Consider the following 14,998-nt stretch of genomic DNA (forward strand, 5'->3'; position numbering starts at 1 on the left):
ACACAGTGGGGTGTGGTTCAGGACCAGGCCTGTCTCTGTTTCCCCCAGGAGGAAGTGCGTCTCACACGCATGTATGCAAATGTGTGCGTACTCACACACAGGTCACATAGGCAAACACACACTCACACACACACAAACAGGGGCAAATGCAGCTCAGTGGCTCCTTTTTCACAAATTCAGGCTTGGAGGGCCTCCCGCAGGGGCAGCCTCCAGCATCTTGAAGGCGCGGCGAGGGCTTTGTGCACGCCAAGGGCGGGACAGACATCCGTGAACAGCCTCCCCCAGGTCCCGTGTGCAGAGCCTGGCGGCCAGGCCCCAAGCACCCCCCCTGGAAGTGGCCAGACCTGGGCTGTGCCCAGCAGCCCACCCAGGTCCCCAGCCACTACTGAAGCACACCAGCACGGCGTCTCTGCCCAAGTTTATTTTGGAAAGCAAAGAATTGAACAAAGGCTCAGAAAATAAATATCTGCAGAGAGAAAGTCAGCTCAGGAGGTGAGGCAGCTGAGGGGGTCAGCGGAAGGGGACGCGGGACGGTGGGAGCCGGGCCCTCCCCTCACCCCCGCCCGGGGGCCACCCCGAGGGCTGAGGAGCGCCGGGCCCTGCGCTGGGCAGGCAGCTCGCACACGGTGTCCTGGCACAGGCAGCTGTCGACGTGCGTGTAGGTGTAGCGGAGCGTGCCCCCGTCCGGGCACCGCAGCGTCACCTCCCGCTGGCTGGTGCGCTGCTCTCTGCAGCAGGAGCACCTGTGGTCCAGGGCCTGGGCCTCGGCCGAGTACCTGGGGGAAGGCGGGGTCAGGGTCCGCCGCCCGCGGGGGTGGGCACAGCCTCCCCCACCCTGCCCCCACCAGGCCCCGGCGCCCGGGCCTCACATGGCGAAGGTCCCGCAGGACCCAGAGCAGTCATTCATGGAGACCGACGCGGTGCAGCCGTTGTGCGAAATCTCCCTCGTGACAGGGACGGCAGCGCAGGGGACGCTGGTCTCATTGCGAGGGATGCCTGGGCAGAGAGGCAGAGGCTGGGAGGGGGTCTCCGCCTTCCGCGGCCCTCCTGCCTCCTTCGCGGCCTCCTCCCGCCTTCCCAAGTGCCACCCACTCCAGGGCCCTCAAGCAAGCTGGGTTGACATGGGCTCCTGGAAGGGATTCAGGCTTCCTGGGCACCCCAGGTGATGTCCTCAAAGTCAGCACCCGCCGAGGCCTGCACTCACACTTCCTGCAGCAGCCGTTGGGCATGAGCGTGATGGAGCCCTAGGGGGAAGGAGAGGCGGTTGGGACCCCAGACACCCCCCCCCCAGTGGTGACAGTGCCGCCCCTGCCAGGAGGGTGGGAGGGGCAGTTCCTGCAGACGGGCCCAGAGTGGAGCCTGCAGCTGTTGCCACGTCCTGCGACGGAGCCCGGCACCCCCAACCCCGGACATCCGGGCCCCACTCCAGGAGTGACGGGCCTGCTCACCTGGACACAGGTGCTGGGGTCAAACTCAGGGCAGGTGATGTTGGAGATGGATGAGATGAGCTGGTTGTGTATCTTCATGCAGCTGAAGAAGGTACAGTTGTTCAGGGGGTCACTCTTCATGTCTCCGGGCTGCGGGACAGGGTGGGGGGAGTTCTGTGTGAGGCCTGGTGGGAGCCCCCCAGGCAGCTCCCTGACCACCTTGCCAAGTGTGGCCCACAGGCCCAGAGCTGCAGAGCCAGCGACACCAGGAGGGGCCCAGGGACCCACGGCCCACAGTCCCCAGACGGTCCATGTCCCACAGCGGTGGCCTGACTTGGAGAAGCCACCCAGAGGGCCCAAAACCCCATGACAGGTGTCCTGACGGGAGGCAGGACGTGCTCGGCCCGGCGGGCGGGGGCGGGGGACGCAGCTTGGCCCCGGGCTCAGGCGGAGGGCGCACCTTCAGGACCAGGTTATGCTGGCCGGGCCGGCTGATGATGCAGTGAGTCTGCTCGCATTTCTTGCAGCACTCCCCGGGGGCGTCCACCAGCTCAAAGCCCTGCGGGACACCAGGGGTGGGGGCTTGGCGTGGGAAGAGGAAGGGCCATGTGGCGTCAGGGTGGGCGGGCCCGGCTCGCAGGGGCCGGGGCTGCTTACCAGGCTGCAGGTGGTGTTGCAGGGCACATAGGTGCAGGTGATGACGTTGAGCTGCGTGGCGTTGTCCCTGCGGTCGGTGCAGACGCAGTTCTGGCACTTGGATGAATAGACTGGAGACCCAGGCTTCGGGCACAGGGAGGGTGGGTGAGGCGGGCCCACACGGCGCCTCCCCTCCTCCAAGACGCCGCCCCATCGCGGGAGCGGGGCCCCCACCAGCTGAGCCTGCCCAGGACCCTGCCCTCAAAGCCCCCTCTGCGCCCCCGCCCCGCTCCCCACAGCTGGCAGGCCTCACCTGGTACTCGGCATGCTCCAGCACACACACACCCTTGGGCACTTGGGAGAAAGAACCAGAGCAAGGGTCAGACTGTCCTGCCGGACACCAGGGTGGACGCACATCCAGTGGACAGCGTGGGGGCATGGGGCTGGATGCTTCCACCAGGCAGACCCTGAGCCCCCAGGCAGGAGCCCCTTCAGCCATTCTCTGCCCCCCACACCCAGCCGGAGCCCTGCCCACCCTAGGCCTCGCTCCTGCCCGGCCCGGCCCACTTACCACACGAGTACAGCGGGCAGCACCTCCCGGGCACCATCTCGCTCTTCACCTGGAAGCCCAGTGAGCACAGAGGGGGCTTCTCCCTGCACAGGCTGGCGTTGCACTCTGCAGGCAGCGGGGACACGCTGGTGAGCGCGGCCCCTTGCCCGCTGACCCTGGACGCTGCCCCGGGCAGGGTGGGCCCTGGGCTCCCTCAACCCCCGCCTGCCCAGCACCCACACCCCGCAGACACGCCTGAGGCCCCGGCCTCTGGGACCACGCAAGAGCCCGGCTGCCACGCGCCCTGCCGGCGGGGCCTTACTGCAGGAGGTGAGGTTGCAGCAGGTGTTGGCGGGGTCCACCTCCGTGAACGGGTAGGTGCCGTCCTCCTCGCACTCCAGCCGGGGCTCCGGCCGGCACGTCTTGGGCTTGCAGATGATGCCGCTCCCGCCCTCCAGGCAGATGCAGTCCTTGCAGTCGAACTCGAAGTGCTCCCCGTACTGCGGGGGAGGGGGAGCCGGCCCCGGTCAGCGCGACACAACACCGTGCCGCGTGGCCCACCGAGCAGCTGGCGGGAAACCCCGAGCCCTCCCCACCTCCAAGTGCCCGGGGCAGGCTCTGGGGAGGACACTCACACCAGGGCTGGGACCTGCTCCCGTGGGCCCGCAGGCCTGGCGCGTGCCGGAGGCACCAGGTGTGTCTGCGGGGCTCACGCAGAGCAGAGCTAAAGAACCAGCCGTGCGCAGGAGACACGCAGGCCACAGGGCAGACAGGCCGCAGGTGTAGCCGGAATAGCCAGCGGCTAGTGGGCGGATGGGCGGGGCGGGCAGGCGGACGCGCAGAGGGGCGGGTGGATGGGCCCCGCGCTTGCTCAACCTTCCAGGACTCCAGGGACTCATTACTCTGCCTCTGAGGGTTCCAGGTTTTCATTCCACCCCAGCCCGCCCCCCCAAAATGCAGGGCTTGTGGGAGGGCCTGGCCCCGGCGCCCAGGGGGTGGCCTACCTCTCTGGGCACGTTGTCCGGCCCCACGCAGCCTAGGAGAGAGAGGAGACAGGCCCTGTGAGCTCGAGCCCCGGCCGCAGGCTCTGGGCTCAGCCCCGGGAAGGGGAGGGCAGAGGCCGCGCGGCGGGCAGCCTACCGCACAGGTCCACGCAGACGTCGAAGCCCGGCGCGTAGCTGGTGGTGCCCTCGGGGCAGAAGCAGCCTTCCACCAGGCGCGTGCTGTTCGGCTCGGAGGGGCTGGGGGAGGGCATCAGGAGACGGGTGTGGGGACGGGTGGGACCACCAGGCCCAGACAGGGCTGCCCAGAGCAGGGCGGAGGGCCAGCCAGCCGTCCCAGCGCCTCCACCGTGACTGACCTGGACTTACAGGTGGGCTCCTCCACGGGGCCGCAGGCCCGGTACTCACGATGGGCGGGGCATGTCACCGCTGGGGAGGGGCAGCGTCAGAGGGCGGGGCCTGGGCTCCCACCCCACCCCCACTGACCGCCGCCCAGCCCCTCCCACATGGGACCCCAGCCCACGCAGGCCGAGCGTGGCCTCTGCCCCTCATGCTGTCCCGAGCCAGGAGGCGAGGGTCCAGCCCCGCAGGGGTTAGCACAGCCCGTCTTCAGGCGGCCTGGCCCCCCACCCCCGCCAGGATTCCCGCTGAGCCTGGGGTGAGCAGGAGGGCACTCACGGCAGGCCCCGCCTGTGTGGTTCCGCCAGTCCACGCAGATGCCCTCCTGGGCACACAGGGCCGCGTAGGTCTGCAGGCTGGCGCACTCCAGGTTCGAGCCAGGCACATAGCAGCTGTCGAACAGGCAGGCTTCATAGTAGTGCTGGGGGGGCGCCAGGGCGTGGCAGTGGGCAAACAAGCTGTGGAGGAGGGGTGCAGGTCACCGGCCGGCTGGTGCCCCCAGCCTCTCACGTCCCCCTGCCCTGGCACCTCCATCTGGGCTGCACCCCCTCGGGGGCCCAGCTCAGCCTGTACCACCAGACAGATGCCTGTGGGCTGAGGGTGGGAGCAGAGCATCAGGGGCGGCCTCGGGGGCTCAGGCTGGCCTCGGGGGCACCGGCTGGCCTGAGGCCACGGCAGCCAGCACTGAGGCCAGAGGAAGAGCACTGTGCTCGGCCCCCAGAGAGGGAAGGTCCCCGTCTAAGTGGTCACCAGGTGCCAAGGTCCCCCAGCAAGGCCAGCAGTGGCCATCCTGGCCTTCACGCACACACCTCTGGGGGTGAGGGGCTCGCTCCCACAGATACCGGCTTTGGCCCCCTCTCTAAGCCCAAATTCCCCTCTCCAGCACCAGTTGTGGACGCTAACTCTATCCCAGGCCAACTGGTCTACCCCAGCCTTCAAGCTCAGCAGACGCTGCACCATCTCAGGAGGCAGGAGAGACGGGATGTGGGGGAGTCACAGAGGGCCCTGGATACCCTGCAGGGGCCCAAGTCCTGGCCCCGCTGTGACTGCCATCTGCCTTCCCAGCCCCAGGCCCAGCGCCAGCGGCCTTTCCGTGGCAAACCAGGTGGGGGTGCGGCTTCCAGGGCGATCACCTGTCCTTGATGAGCTCACAGAGTGGAGACGCACAGCTCTTCGGGGGGAAGCTGCTGGTGCCCGCCGAGGGTGAGGTGGCTGGGCGCCTGGTGGTGAAGCTGGTGTGGGGGCAGCGTGGCTTGGAGGGGTCGTCCACCACCCAGGAGTCAGCTGCGACCTCGCAGTTGTCAATGCTCTCCCCGCTGGGCAGCACACAGTCGTCCAAGGTGCTGTTGGTGCACGTGCCTGTGTGGGTGGGAAGGCCACGTGAGCACACACCAGGCCCAGCCGTCCAGCAGGGCAAGCCCCCGGGACCCCCCCGCTCCAGCCCAGGTCCCTGGAGGGCACCTGGCTGGGCCTAAGGGCACAGACACGGCTCTGACAGGCCTCCCACAGGGGCCAGACCCAGACGCGGTCGGGGGCCCGTGGGGGCCTAAGCAGTGTGCGGAGCCGCCCCTGGGGAGCAGCTCCCGCAGCCAGCCTCTGCCAGGCCATCCTCCCCAGGTGGGGCGCGGCGGTCAGGGGCTCACCACATTGGCCCTTTGTGTTGTTGCCGAACAGGCGGTAGGGCAGCCGGATGGAGAAGGAGAGGCCGTTGTAGGACACGAGGGCGCCCAGCTCGGGGATGTCAACCATGTAGTTGATGCCCGACTCATACACCCGCAGCCCGAACTTGGTGTAGGGCAGTGCCACGGCCTGCCTGTTGACCTGCACCTGCAGCGGGAACCCCAGGGCGGGGGTCAGGGGGCGGGGCGAGCCGTGGGGGCCACCCCTCCCCCTCCCCGCTTCCTTCCCATCACACTGGGCCAGATCTTTGTCCTGACTAATCCCAGGGGCCAGGTGGCAGGGGCACCGTCCTCAGGGTCCCCCCAGGAGGCCTGGGGACCCTGAAAGGGGGTAGGACTCCCTACATGGTGTGTAGAGAGCCCCTGTCCTCAGGGAGGGGGCGCCTGCCGCAGAGACCTGTGTCCAGGGTGAGTGGTAGGGGCGTGAGCAGCGGAGGTCAAGGGGCCCCTGAAGGCCTCCAGAGGGCCCGTGAGGTGTGTCCATGGAGCACCTCTCCAAGCCTGGCTCTGGGTCGGGGGCAGCCCAGCCTCCCGCCGCGTGAGGAGGCCCGCACCCGTGCGCCCACCGTGGACCCCCACCCCCGCGTACCTGCACCACTATGGGCGCCATCTGCACCATCTTGATCAGCACCTCCTGGGTCTCGTGGCGCACGATGAGCGTGCGGGGGCAGGACACCTCGTCATTGACGTCGCAGTGGTAGTTGTCGACGTAGATGCCGAAGTTGTCCACCCTGGGGCTGACCTCCTCCACCAGCACGTACGTGCAGTTGCCCTGGTAGCTGTAGTAGAGCCCGTCGAAGGTGACGTAGTGCGGGTCCCCCCAGCCAGTGCAGTAGCCTGCAGAGGATGTAGGGTGAGCCTGGGTCGCACCCCCAGCTGGGGACAGGACGGGGACAGGACATGCTCAAGGCTCGGGTGGGTAGGGCAGGCAGAAACTGCGGAAGGCCCTGCAGTCTGGTTCCTGGGGCACTCGGGGCATCTGGGCCCCAAGAGGGCACGCGCCCCTCGGCCCACAGCAGCCCTGAGCGTCGGTCCCGACGCCTCCTCTGTGCCCTGCTCTTGGCAGTGGCCGCCCTCCACCAGGCCAGCCCCGCCCTTTCCTGGACCGTGGCCGAGAGGAGGAGCCGGCAGGAGGTGGGAGAAACCACTCCAGACCGGGGCCTGACTCTCCGCGGGCACCCAGCCACCGAAGCCAGCACGACACCCTGGGGTCTGCAGCGCCCCCCGGGAGCAGGCGGGGTCCCCACGGCGCCGGGCTCACAGTCGCACTCCCAGTGCCAGCAGCACTTGTCGGGGTCCTGGACGCGCACGGGCGCGAGGCCGTTGGTGCAGGTGGGCATGGGCGGGGGCTCGCACGGCACCTTCACAAGCTCCACGGTGTTGTTGTACTTGCACGTGGCCTTCGTGCAGTTACACATCCACCAGCTCTCATTCTCCTGTCGGGGGCGGGGTGGACACGGGGTCAGCGGGACCAGCCTGGCTCACACAGGAGGGCTGGGCTGCACTGGCGAGGCCCCGGGTGAGCAGCTAACAGCCCTGCCCAGGAGGCTGAGAGCCAAGGACGACCCTGTCCAGGAGGGCAGCCAGCCAGGGGGAGAAGGCTTCGGGCTGCCTGAAGCCTTGGTCCGACTGGGGCTGGTGTGGGGCACAGGGGCAAGGTCATGACCTACAGGAAGGCACATGGGGCTTTAGACGTCAAAGGCAACAAAAGCTGCCGGAAACACAGACCTGCCTGGGAGGATCCAAGTCCGGGCACCCGGGGACCCCGGGCACTGGCGTGGTAGATGTCCCGGATTCTTGGCTGGTGGGTGTGGATGGGCTGGGTGTTGGGGTGGGTGTGGATGGGCACGACCAGTTGAAGAACTCAAGCGTGCATTCCAGCGAGCAGTTCACGTAGTAGCACGTGTCTCCATGCGTGCCGCTGTACACCACCTCGCCTGCAAGGGGAGAGACCAGTGCTGGTGCCGCCCCCGAGCACTCAGGCTGGCGCCCCCAGAGGCCAGGAGAGAGAAGCCCACACCTCCCACTGCCCCCTGATTTGTGGCTGCAGCTCGTGGGGCTGGCCATGGAGACATCCACCCAGGCCCAGCACCCAGCTTCCCAAGCAAGCTCCCAGTGTAGACCTCCGAGTGACCCCCAAGCACCGGGAACCCAAGCGCCACCAGCCTGTGCTGCTGAATCAGAAGGAAGAGCTTGCATACCCGGGGCGTAGTAGGTCTCATTCAAGAAGCAGCATGGAAGCAAGCTGGAGGGGGTGACCCCGCTGGTGGTAACGAGGGGGGAGGTTGCTGGGGTCACAGTGGAGGTGGACACACTGGAGGTCCAGGTGCTGGGGGTCTCCGGCGGGGTCGACGGGCGTCCTGTTGGTGTGGGGGCGCCTGTGGAGGTGGCTGACACAGGCGTGGCAGTGGGGCTGGAGGTACGGCTTGTGCTGAGTAAAGGCAGCCTCGTCGTGGATCCAGGGGTGGGGGTGGTCTTCGAGGAGGTGGGACCCAGGATCGGCGAGCCTGTAAGAATGGAGGGTGCAGTGAGGGCTGAGGGGGTCCACTCCTCTCAGCACACAGGTGGCCTGGCAGCAAACACGCAGGCAGCCCCCTGGAGGCACGGCACGTGGTATGGAGGCCTCCCATGCATGTCCCAGCTCTGGGCCTCGGGGCTGGACGGGGTGTCAGGCCCACGGGCCTCGGGGTGTGTAATGAGGAGGCCACCACGGGACGCTGCTCCATCCGGAGGGGCTGGCCACTGGCCCCTGAAGCCCCAGTGGGGAAGTGCCAGTGGGAGTGGGGGACAGAGGAGGGTCTCCCAGGGCGCCTGACCAGCAGCCTAGACTCCCCACGAGGCCCCAGGCCCTTCGGTGGCTCCCGCAGGGTGGCTTTGCCCACAGAGCCCATCGTACAGCTGTAGGGAGAGGATGTGGGCCACAGGCAGCCGTGCCCAAAGAAAGACATCCTGTGGGGGCAAGCACAGGCTGAGGGTCAGGACCTCCGTGAGCACCTGGCCGCAGGTCTTGGCGGGACGGCCAGGGAGCCCTTCTAAAGCCTCCCTGGGAACTGCATTCCCAGGGAAGAGTGCAGGCGCCTGTCGGAAGTCCCAGCAGCTGAGCCGCACCCCTGATGGGAGGAACAAGCATGAGTACAGAACCACACCGGTGCCCACGTGCCTGGAAGGGTGGTGCCTCCCACTGGAGTGACCGTCGGCACTGTCAGCGTCGGGGTCAGGGGTGTGCTGGAGGGCTCCACGGCTGTGCTACTGGCGGGAGGTGTGCCGGTGGGTGTTGCACTTGGGGTCCCTGTCATGGTAGTAGTGGGGGCGGTGGTCTCTGTGGTGGTGGGTGTTGGGGTTGGGGTCCCTGTGGTTGTGGTTGTGGTGGGGGCGGTGGTCTCTGTGGTTGTGGTGGGGGCGGTGGTCTCTGTGGTTGTGGTTGTGGTGGGGGCGGTGGTCTCTGTGGTTGTGGTGGGGGTGGTGGTCTCTGTGGTGGTGATGGGGGCAGTGGTCTCTGTGATGGTGGGTGTTGGGCTTGGGGTCCCTGTGGTTGTGGTTGTGGTGGGGGCGGTGGTCTCTGTGGTTGTGGTGGGGGTGGTGGTCTCTGTGGTGGTGATGGGGGCAGTGGTCTCTGTGATGGTGGGTGTTGGGGTTGGGGTCCGTGTGGTTGTGGTTGTGGTGGCGGCGGTGGTCTCTGTGGTGGTTGTGGGGGCGGTGGTCTCTGTGATGGTGGGTGTTGGGGTTCGGGTCCCTGTGGTTGTGGTTGTGGTGGGGGCGGTGGTCTCTGTGGTTGTGGTTGGGGCAGTGGTCCCTGTGGCGGTGGGTGTAGGGGTTGGAGTCTCTGTTGTAGTGGTGGTGGGTGTTGGGGTTGGGGTCCCTGTGCTTGTGGTTGTAGTGGGGGTGGTGGTCTCTGTGGTGGGTGTTGGGGTTGGAGTCTCTGTCGTAGTGGTGGTGGGTGTTGGGGTTGGGGTCCCTGTGGTTGTGGTTGTGGTGGGGGCGGTGGTCCCTGTGGCGGTGGGTGTTGGGGTTGCAGTCTCTGTCGTAGTGGTGGTAGATGGCGGGCTTGAGGTCCCTGTGGTTGTGGGTGTGGTGGTTGTTGTCTCTCCTGAGGTGGTGCTAGAGGTTGGCACTGGAGTCCCAGTTGAAGCTGTGGAGGGTTCTGTAGCTGGGGTCTCCGTAGCGGTGGTCGAAGGTGTGGAGACACAGTAACGTGGAACGAAACAGCAGTAGACGTCGATCTCGTAGTTGAGGCAGGCAGACGTCGGGGTGGCTCCGCCCGGCTTCTGGTCCTGGTTTTTGCACACGAGCCCAACAGAGGTGTCACACACCACAGTCTGTCCAAGCTCTTGGAGGGGAGTGTCGGGGAACACGGCGGCTCTGCAGGAGATGTTGGCGACCCAGCCCCTCTGGCAGATGTTCTCAAGGGATTCAACGTCTTCACCTGCTTCGGTATCGTTCGGTTTGCCAGAATCCAGCCAGCCGGTCCACCTGCAGTCCGGCAGACACGGAGAGGTTGGTGACACTGTGGTGGTCCCTTCTGTGGTAGACGTGGTTGTGGCTGGGGTGGTAGTGGTTTCCCGGGTAGGCGTGGCTGTTGTACTGGGGGTTGTCACTGTGGGTGGCAATGTGCTGGGGGTGCTTGGAAAGACGGTGGTGGTTGTGGTGGTCGATGGGGTTGGAGGGTGACTGGTGGTGGGCGTTGGGGTTGGAGTCTCTGTTATAGTGGTGCTAGATGTTGGGCTTGGGGTCTCTGTGGTTGTGGGTGTTGGGGTTGGAGTCTCTGTTGTAGTCGTGGTAAATGGAGGGCTTGGGGTCCCTGTGGTTGTAGGTGTTGAGCTTGGGGTCCCTGTGGTTGTGGTTTTGGTGGGGGCGGTGGTCTCTGTGGTGGTGGGGGGGGCGGTGGTCTCTGTGGCTGTGGGTGTAGGGGTTGGAGTCTCTGTTGGAGTGGTGGTGGTTGTTGGGGTTGGGGTCCCTGTGGTTGTGGTTGTGGTGAGGGTGGTGGTCTCTGTGATTCTGGTTGTGGTGGGGGCAGTGGTCCCTGTGGTTGTGGGTGTTGGGGTTGGGGTCCCTGTGGTTGTGGTTGTGGTGGGGGTGGTGGTCTCTGTGATGGGTGTTGGGGTTGGAGTCTCTGTTATAGTGGTGGTGGGTGTTGGGGTGGGGGTCCCTGTGGTTGTGGTTGTGGTGGGGGCAGTGGTCTCTGTGGTGGTGGTTGTGGTGGGGGCGGTGGTCTCTGTGGTTGTGGTGGGGGCGGTGGTCTCTGTGATGGGTGTTGGGGTTGGAGTCTCTGTTGTAGTGGTGGTGGGTGTTGGGGTTGGGGTCCCTGTGGTTGTGGTTGTGGTGGGGGCAGTGGTCTCTGTGGTGGTGATGGGTGCAGTGGTCTCTGTGATGGGTGTTGGGGTTGGAGTCTCTGTTGTAGTGGTGGTGGGTGTTGGGGTTGGGGTCCCTGTGGTTGTGGTTGTAGTGGGGGCGGTGGTCTCTGTGGTGGTGGTGGGGGCGGTGGTCTCTGTGATGGGTGTTGGGGTTGGAGTCTCTGTCGTAGTGGTGGTGGGTGTTGGGGTTGGGGTCCCTGTGGTTGTGGTTGTGGTGGGGGCGGTGGTCCCTGTGGCGGTGGGTGTTGGGGTTGGAGTCTCTGTCGTAGTGGTGGTGGGTGTTGGGGTTGGGGTCCCTGTGGTTGTGGTTGTGGTGGGGGCGGTGGTCCCTGTGGCGGTGGGTGTTGGGGTTGCAGTCTCTGTCGTAGTGGTGGTAGATGGCGGGCTTGAGGTCCCTGTGGTTGTGGGTGTGGTGGTTGTTGTCTCTCCTGAGGTGGTGCTAGAGGTTGGCACTGGAGTCCCAGTTGAAGCTGTGGAGGGTTCTGTAGCTGGGGTCTCCGTAGCGGTGGTCGAAGGTGTGGAGACACAGTAACGTGGAACGAAACAGCAGTAGACGTCGATCTCGTAGTTGAGGCAGGCAGACGTCGGGGTGGCTCCGCCCGGCTTCTGGTCCTGGTTTTTGCACACGAGCCCAACAGAGGTGTCACACACCACAGTCTGTCCAAGCTCTTGGAGGGGAGTGTCGGGGAACACGGCGGCTCTGCAGGAGATGTTGGCGACCCAGCCCCTCTGGCAGATGTTCTCAAGGGATTCAACGTCTTCACCTGCTTCGGTATCGTTCGGTTTGCCAGAATCCAGCCAGCCGGTCCACCTGCAGTCCGGCAGACACGGAGAGGTTGGTGACACTGTGGTGGTCCCTTCTGTGGTAGACGTGGTTGTGGCTGGGGGGGTAGTGGTTTCCCGGGTAGGCGTGGCTGTTGTACTGGGGGTTGTCACTGTGGGTGGCAATGTGCTGGGGGTGCTTGGAAAGACGGTGGTGGTTGTGGTGGTCGATGGGGTTGGAGGGTGACTGGTGGTGGGCGTTGGGGTTGGAGTCTCTGTTATAGTGGTGCTAGATGTTGGGCTTGGGGTCTCTGTGGTTGTGGGTGTTGGGGTTGGAGTCTCTGTTGTAGCCGTGGTAAATGGAGGGCTTGGGGTCCCTGTGGTTGTAGGTGTTGAGCTTGGGGTCCCTGTGGTTGTGGTTTTGGTGGGGGCGGTGGTCCCTGTGGTTGTGGTTGTGGTGGGGGCGGTGGTCCCTGTGGTGGTGGGTGTTGGGGTTGGAGTCCCTGTGGTTGTGGTTGTGGTGAGGGCAGTGGTCTCTGCGGTGGTGGTGAGGGCGGTGGTCTCTGTGGTTGTGGGTGTAGGAGTTGGAGTCTCTGTTGGAGTGGTGGTGGGTGTTGGGGTTGGAGTCTCTGTTGTAGTCGTGGTAAATGGAGGGCTCGGGGTCCCTGTGGTTATGGGTGTTGAGGTTGGGGTCCCTGTGGTTGTGGTGGGGGCGGTGGTCTCTGTGGTGGTCGTGGGGGCAGTGGTCTCTGAGGTTGTGGGTGTTGAGGTTAGGATCCCTGTGGTTGTGGTTGTGGTGGGGGCGGTGGTCCCTGTGGTGGTGGGTGTTTGGGTTGGGGTCTCTGTTGTAGTGGTGGTGGGTGTTGGGGTTGGGGTCCCTGTGGTTGTGGTGGTGGTGGGGGCGGTGGTCCCTGTGACGGTGGGTGTTGGGGTTGGAGTCTCTGTTGTAGTGGTGGTAGATGGCGGTCTTGTGGTCCCTGTGGTTGTGGGTGTGGTGGGGGCGGTGGTCTCTGCGGTGGTCGTGGGGGCGGTGGTCTCTGTGATGGTGGGTGTTGGGGTTGGGGTCCCTGTGGTTGTGGTTGTGGTGGGGGCAGTGGTCCCTGTGGCGGTGGGTGTAGGGGTTGGAGTCTCTGTTGTAGTGGTGGTGGGTGTTGGGGTTGGGGTCCCTGTGGTTGTGGTTGTAGTGGGAGTGGTGGTCTCTGTGGTGGTGGTGGGGGCAGTGGTCTGTGTGGTGGTGGTGGGGGCGGTGGTCTCTGTGATGGGTGTTGGGGTTGGAGTCTCTGTCGTAGTGGTGGTAGATGGCGGGCTTGAGGTCCCTGTGGTTGTGGGTGTGATGGTTGTTGTCTCTCTTGAGGTGGTGCTAGAGGTTGGCATTGGAGTCCCAGTTGAAGCTGTGGAGAGTGTTGTAGCTGGGGTCTTCATAGTGGTGGTCGAAGGTGTGGAGACACAGTTACGTGGAACAAAACAGCAGTAGACGTCGATTTCGTAGTTGATACAGGCAGGAATGTGGGTGGCTCCCCCCGGCTTCTGATCCTGGTTTTTGCACACAAGCCCAACAGAGGTGTCACACACCACAGTTTGTCCAAGCTCTTGGAGGGGAGTGTTGGGGAACATGGCAGCTCTGCAGGAGATGTTGGCTACCCAGCCCCTCTCGCAGATGTTCTCAAGGGATTCAATGTCCCCGCCTGTTTTGGTGTAATCTGGTTTGCCAGAATCCAGCCAGCCAGTCCACCTGCAGTCTGGCAGACACGGAGAGGTTGGTGACACTGTGGTGGTCCCTTCTGTGGTAGACGTGGTTGTGGCTGGGGTGGTAGTGGTTTCCCGGGTAGGCGTGGCTGTTGTACTGGGGGTTGTCACTGTGGGTGGCAATGTGCTGGGGGTGCTTGGAAAGACGGTGGTGGTTGTGGTGGTCGATGGGGTTGGAGGGTGACTGGTGGTGGGCGTTGGGGTTGGAGTCTCTGTTATAGTGGTGCTAGATGTTGGGCTTGGGATCTCTGTGGTTGTGGGTGTTGGGGTTGGGGTCCCTGTGGTTGTGGTTGTGGTGGGGGTGGTGGTCTCTGTGGTGGTGGGTGTTGGGGTTGGAGTCTCTGTTGTAGTCGTGGTAAATGGAGGGCTTTGGGTCCCTGTGGTGGTGGGTGTTGAGGTTGGGGTCCCTGTGGTTGTGGTTGTGGAGGGGGCGGTGGTCTCCGTGGTTGTGGGTGTTGGGGTTGGGGTCCCTGTGGTTGTGGTTGTGGTGGGGGCGGTGGTCTCTGTGGTTTGTGGGGTGCGAGTTCCCTCCAAGAGCTTGGAGCAATGAGACTGTGGTGTGTGAGCCCTCTGTTGGCTCGTGTGTGCAAAAACCAGTGACCAAGAAGCCGGGCGGAGCCACCCCGACGTGTGGCCTGCTCAACTACGAGATCGGACCAGTCTAACTGCTGTTCGTTCAGCTTACTGTGTCTCCACACCTGTCGACCACCGTACGGCACGACCCGCCCCGCTACAGTAACGCTCCACAGCATTTCAACTGGGACTCCAGTGGCCCAAACGCTCTAAAGCACACTCAGGAAGAGACGAAACCACCAGCCACACCCACACAACCACAGGGACGCGTCAAAGCGCCGCCATCCTACCCACCAGCTACGACAGAGATCGCAACCGCCAACACCACCGCCATCTCAGGGACGCCACGCGCCCCACCACAACAGCCACAACACAGGGACGGCCAACCCAACATCCACCACCCACTACGACAGCAGACTCGCACCCCAACACCCACCGCCACACGGACACCGCCGAACCACACAACCACACGACAGACACACCGCCGCCCAACCACTCCACCACAAACCACTAGGGACGCCCCAAACCCTCAAATCCCCACACTCACCACTACAACAAAGACTCCAATGCAACACCCATCCACAGAGAACACCGCGCCCCACCACAACCAGCCACCACAAGGGAGCGCACCACGGCCCACCCACAGCCACAGGGACAACAGGCCCCAGCCAGCAACCACAACACAGGGACCCCACAGGCCCAGCCGACAGACCACACCACAGGGACCCAACCCCAACACCGCACCATCACAGAGACGCACCTACCGTTCCACGACCACCACAGAGACCACGCGCGCCCCACCACACCCACCAACGCACAGGACCACAAACCCGCCATCTACCGACAGCTAGAAACAGAGACTCCAACGCCCAAC

At 65.0% G+C, this 14,998-nt stretch overlaps 1 protein-coding gene across 1 annotated transcript; it reads right to left on the minus strand.

Moving 5' to 3' along the window:
• On the minus strand, positions 404 to 14,458 carry MUC2 (mucin 2, oligomeric mucus/gel-forming). The gene is given in 27 exon segments (XM_018042777.1): positions 404 to 776; positions 870 to 996; positions 1,205 to 1,244; positions 1,449 to 1,577; positions 1,888 to 1,986; positions 2,085 to 2,207; positions 2,377 to 2,417; positions 2,635 to 2,739; positions 2,936 to 3,113; positions 3,618 to 3,649; positions 3,754 to 3,854; positions 3,974 to 4,043; positions 4,293 to 4,471; positions 5,147 to 5,372; positions 5,657 to 5,840; positions 6,282 to 6,529; positions 6,954 to 7,128; positions 7,421 to 7,629; positions 7,894 to 8,199; positions 8,575 to 8,641; positions 8,839 to 9,869; positions 9,872 to 9,875; positions 9,877 to 11,561; positions 11,564 to 11,604; positions 11,648 to 13,002; positions 13,051 to 14,021; positions 14,419 to 14,458. Coding segments are annotated over 27 exon segments (7,989 nt in total). The 3' UTR covers positions 404 to 553.

This window comes from Capra hircus, chromosome 29 (assembly GCF_001704415.2).
Source record: "Capra hircus breed San Clemente chromosome 29, ASM170441v1, whole genome shotgun sequence".
NCBI classification, from domain to species: domain Eukaryota; kingdom Metazoa; phylum Chordata; class Mammalia; order Artiodactyla; family Bovidae; genus Capra; species Capra hircus.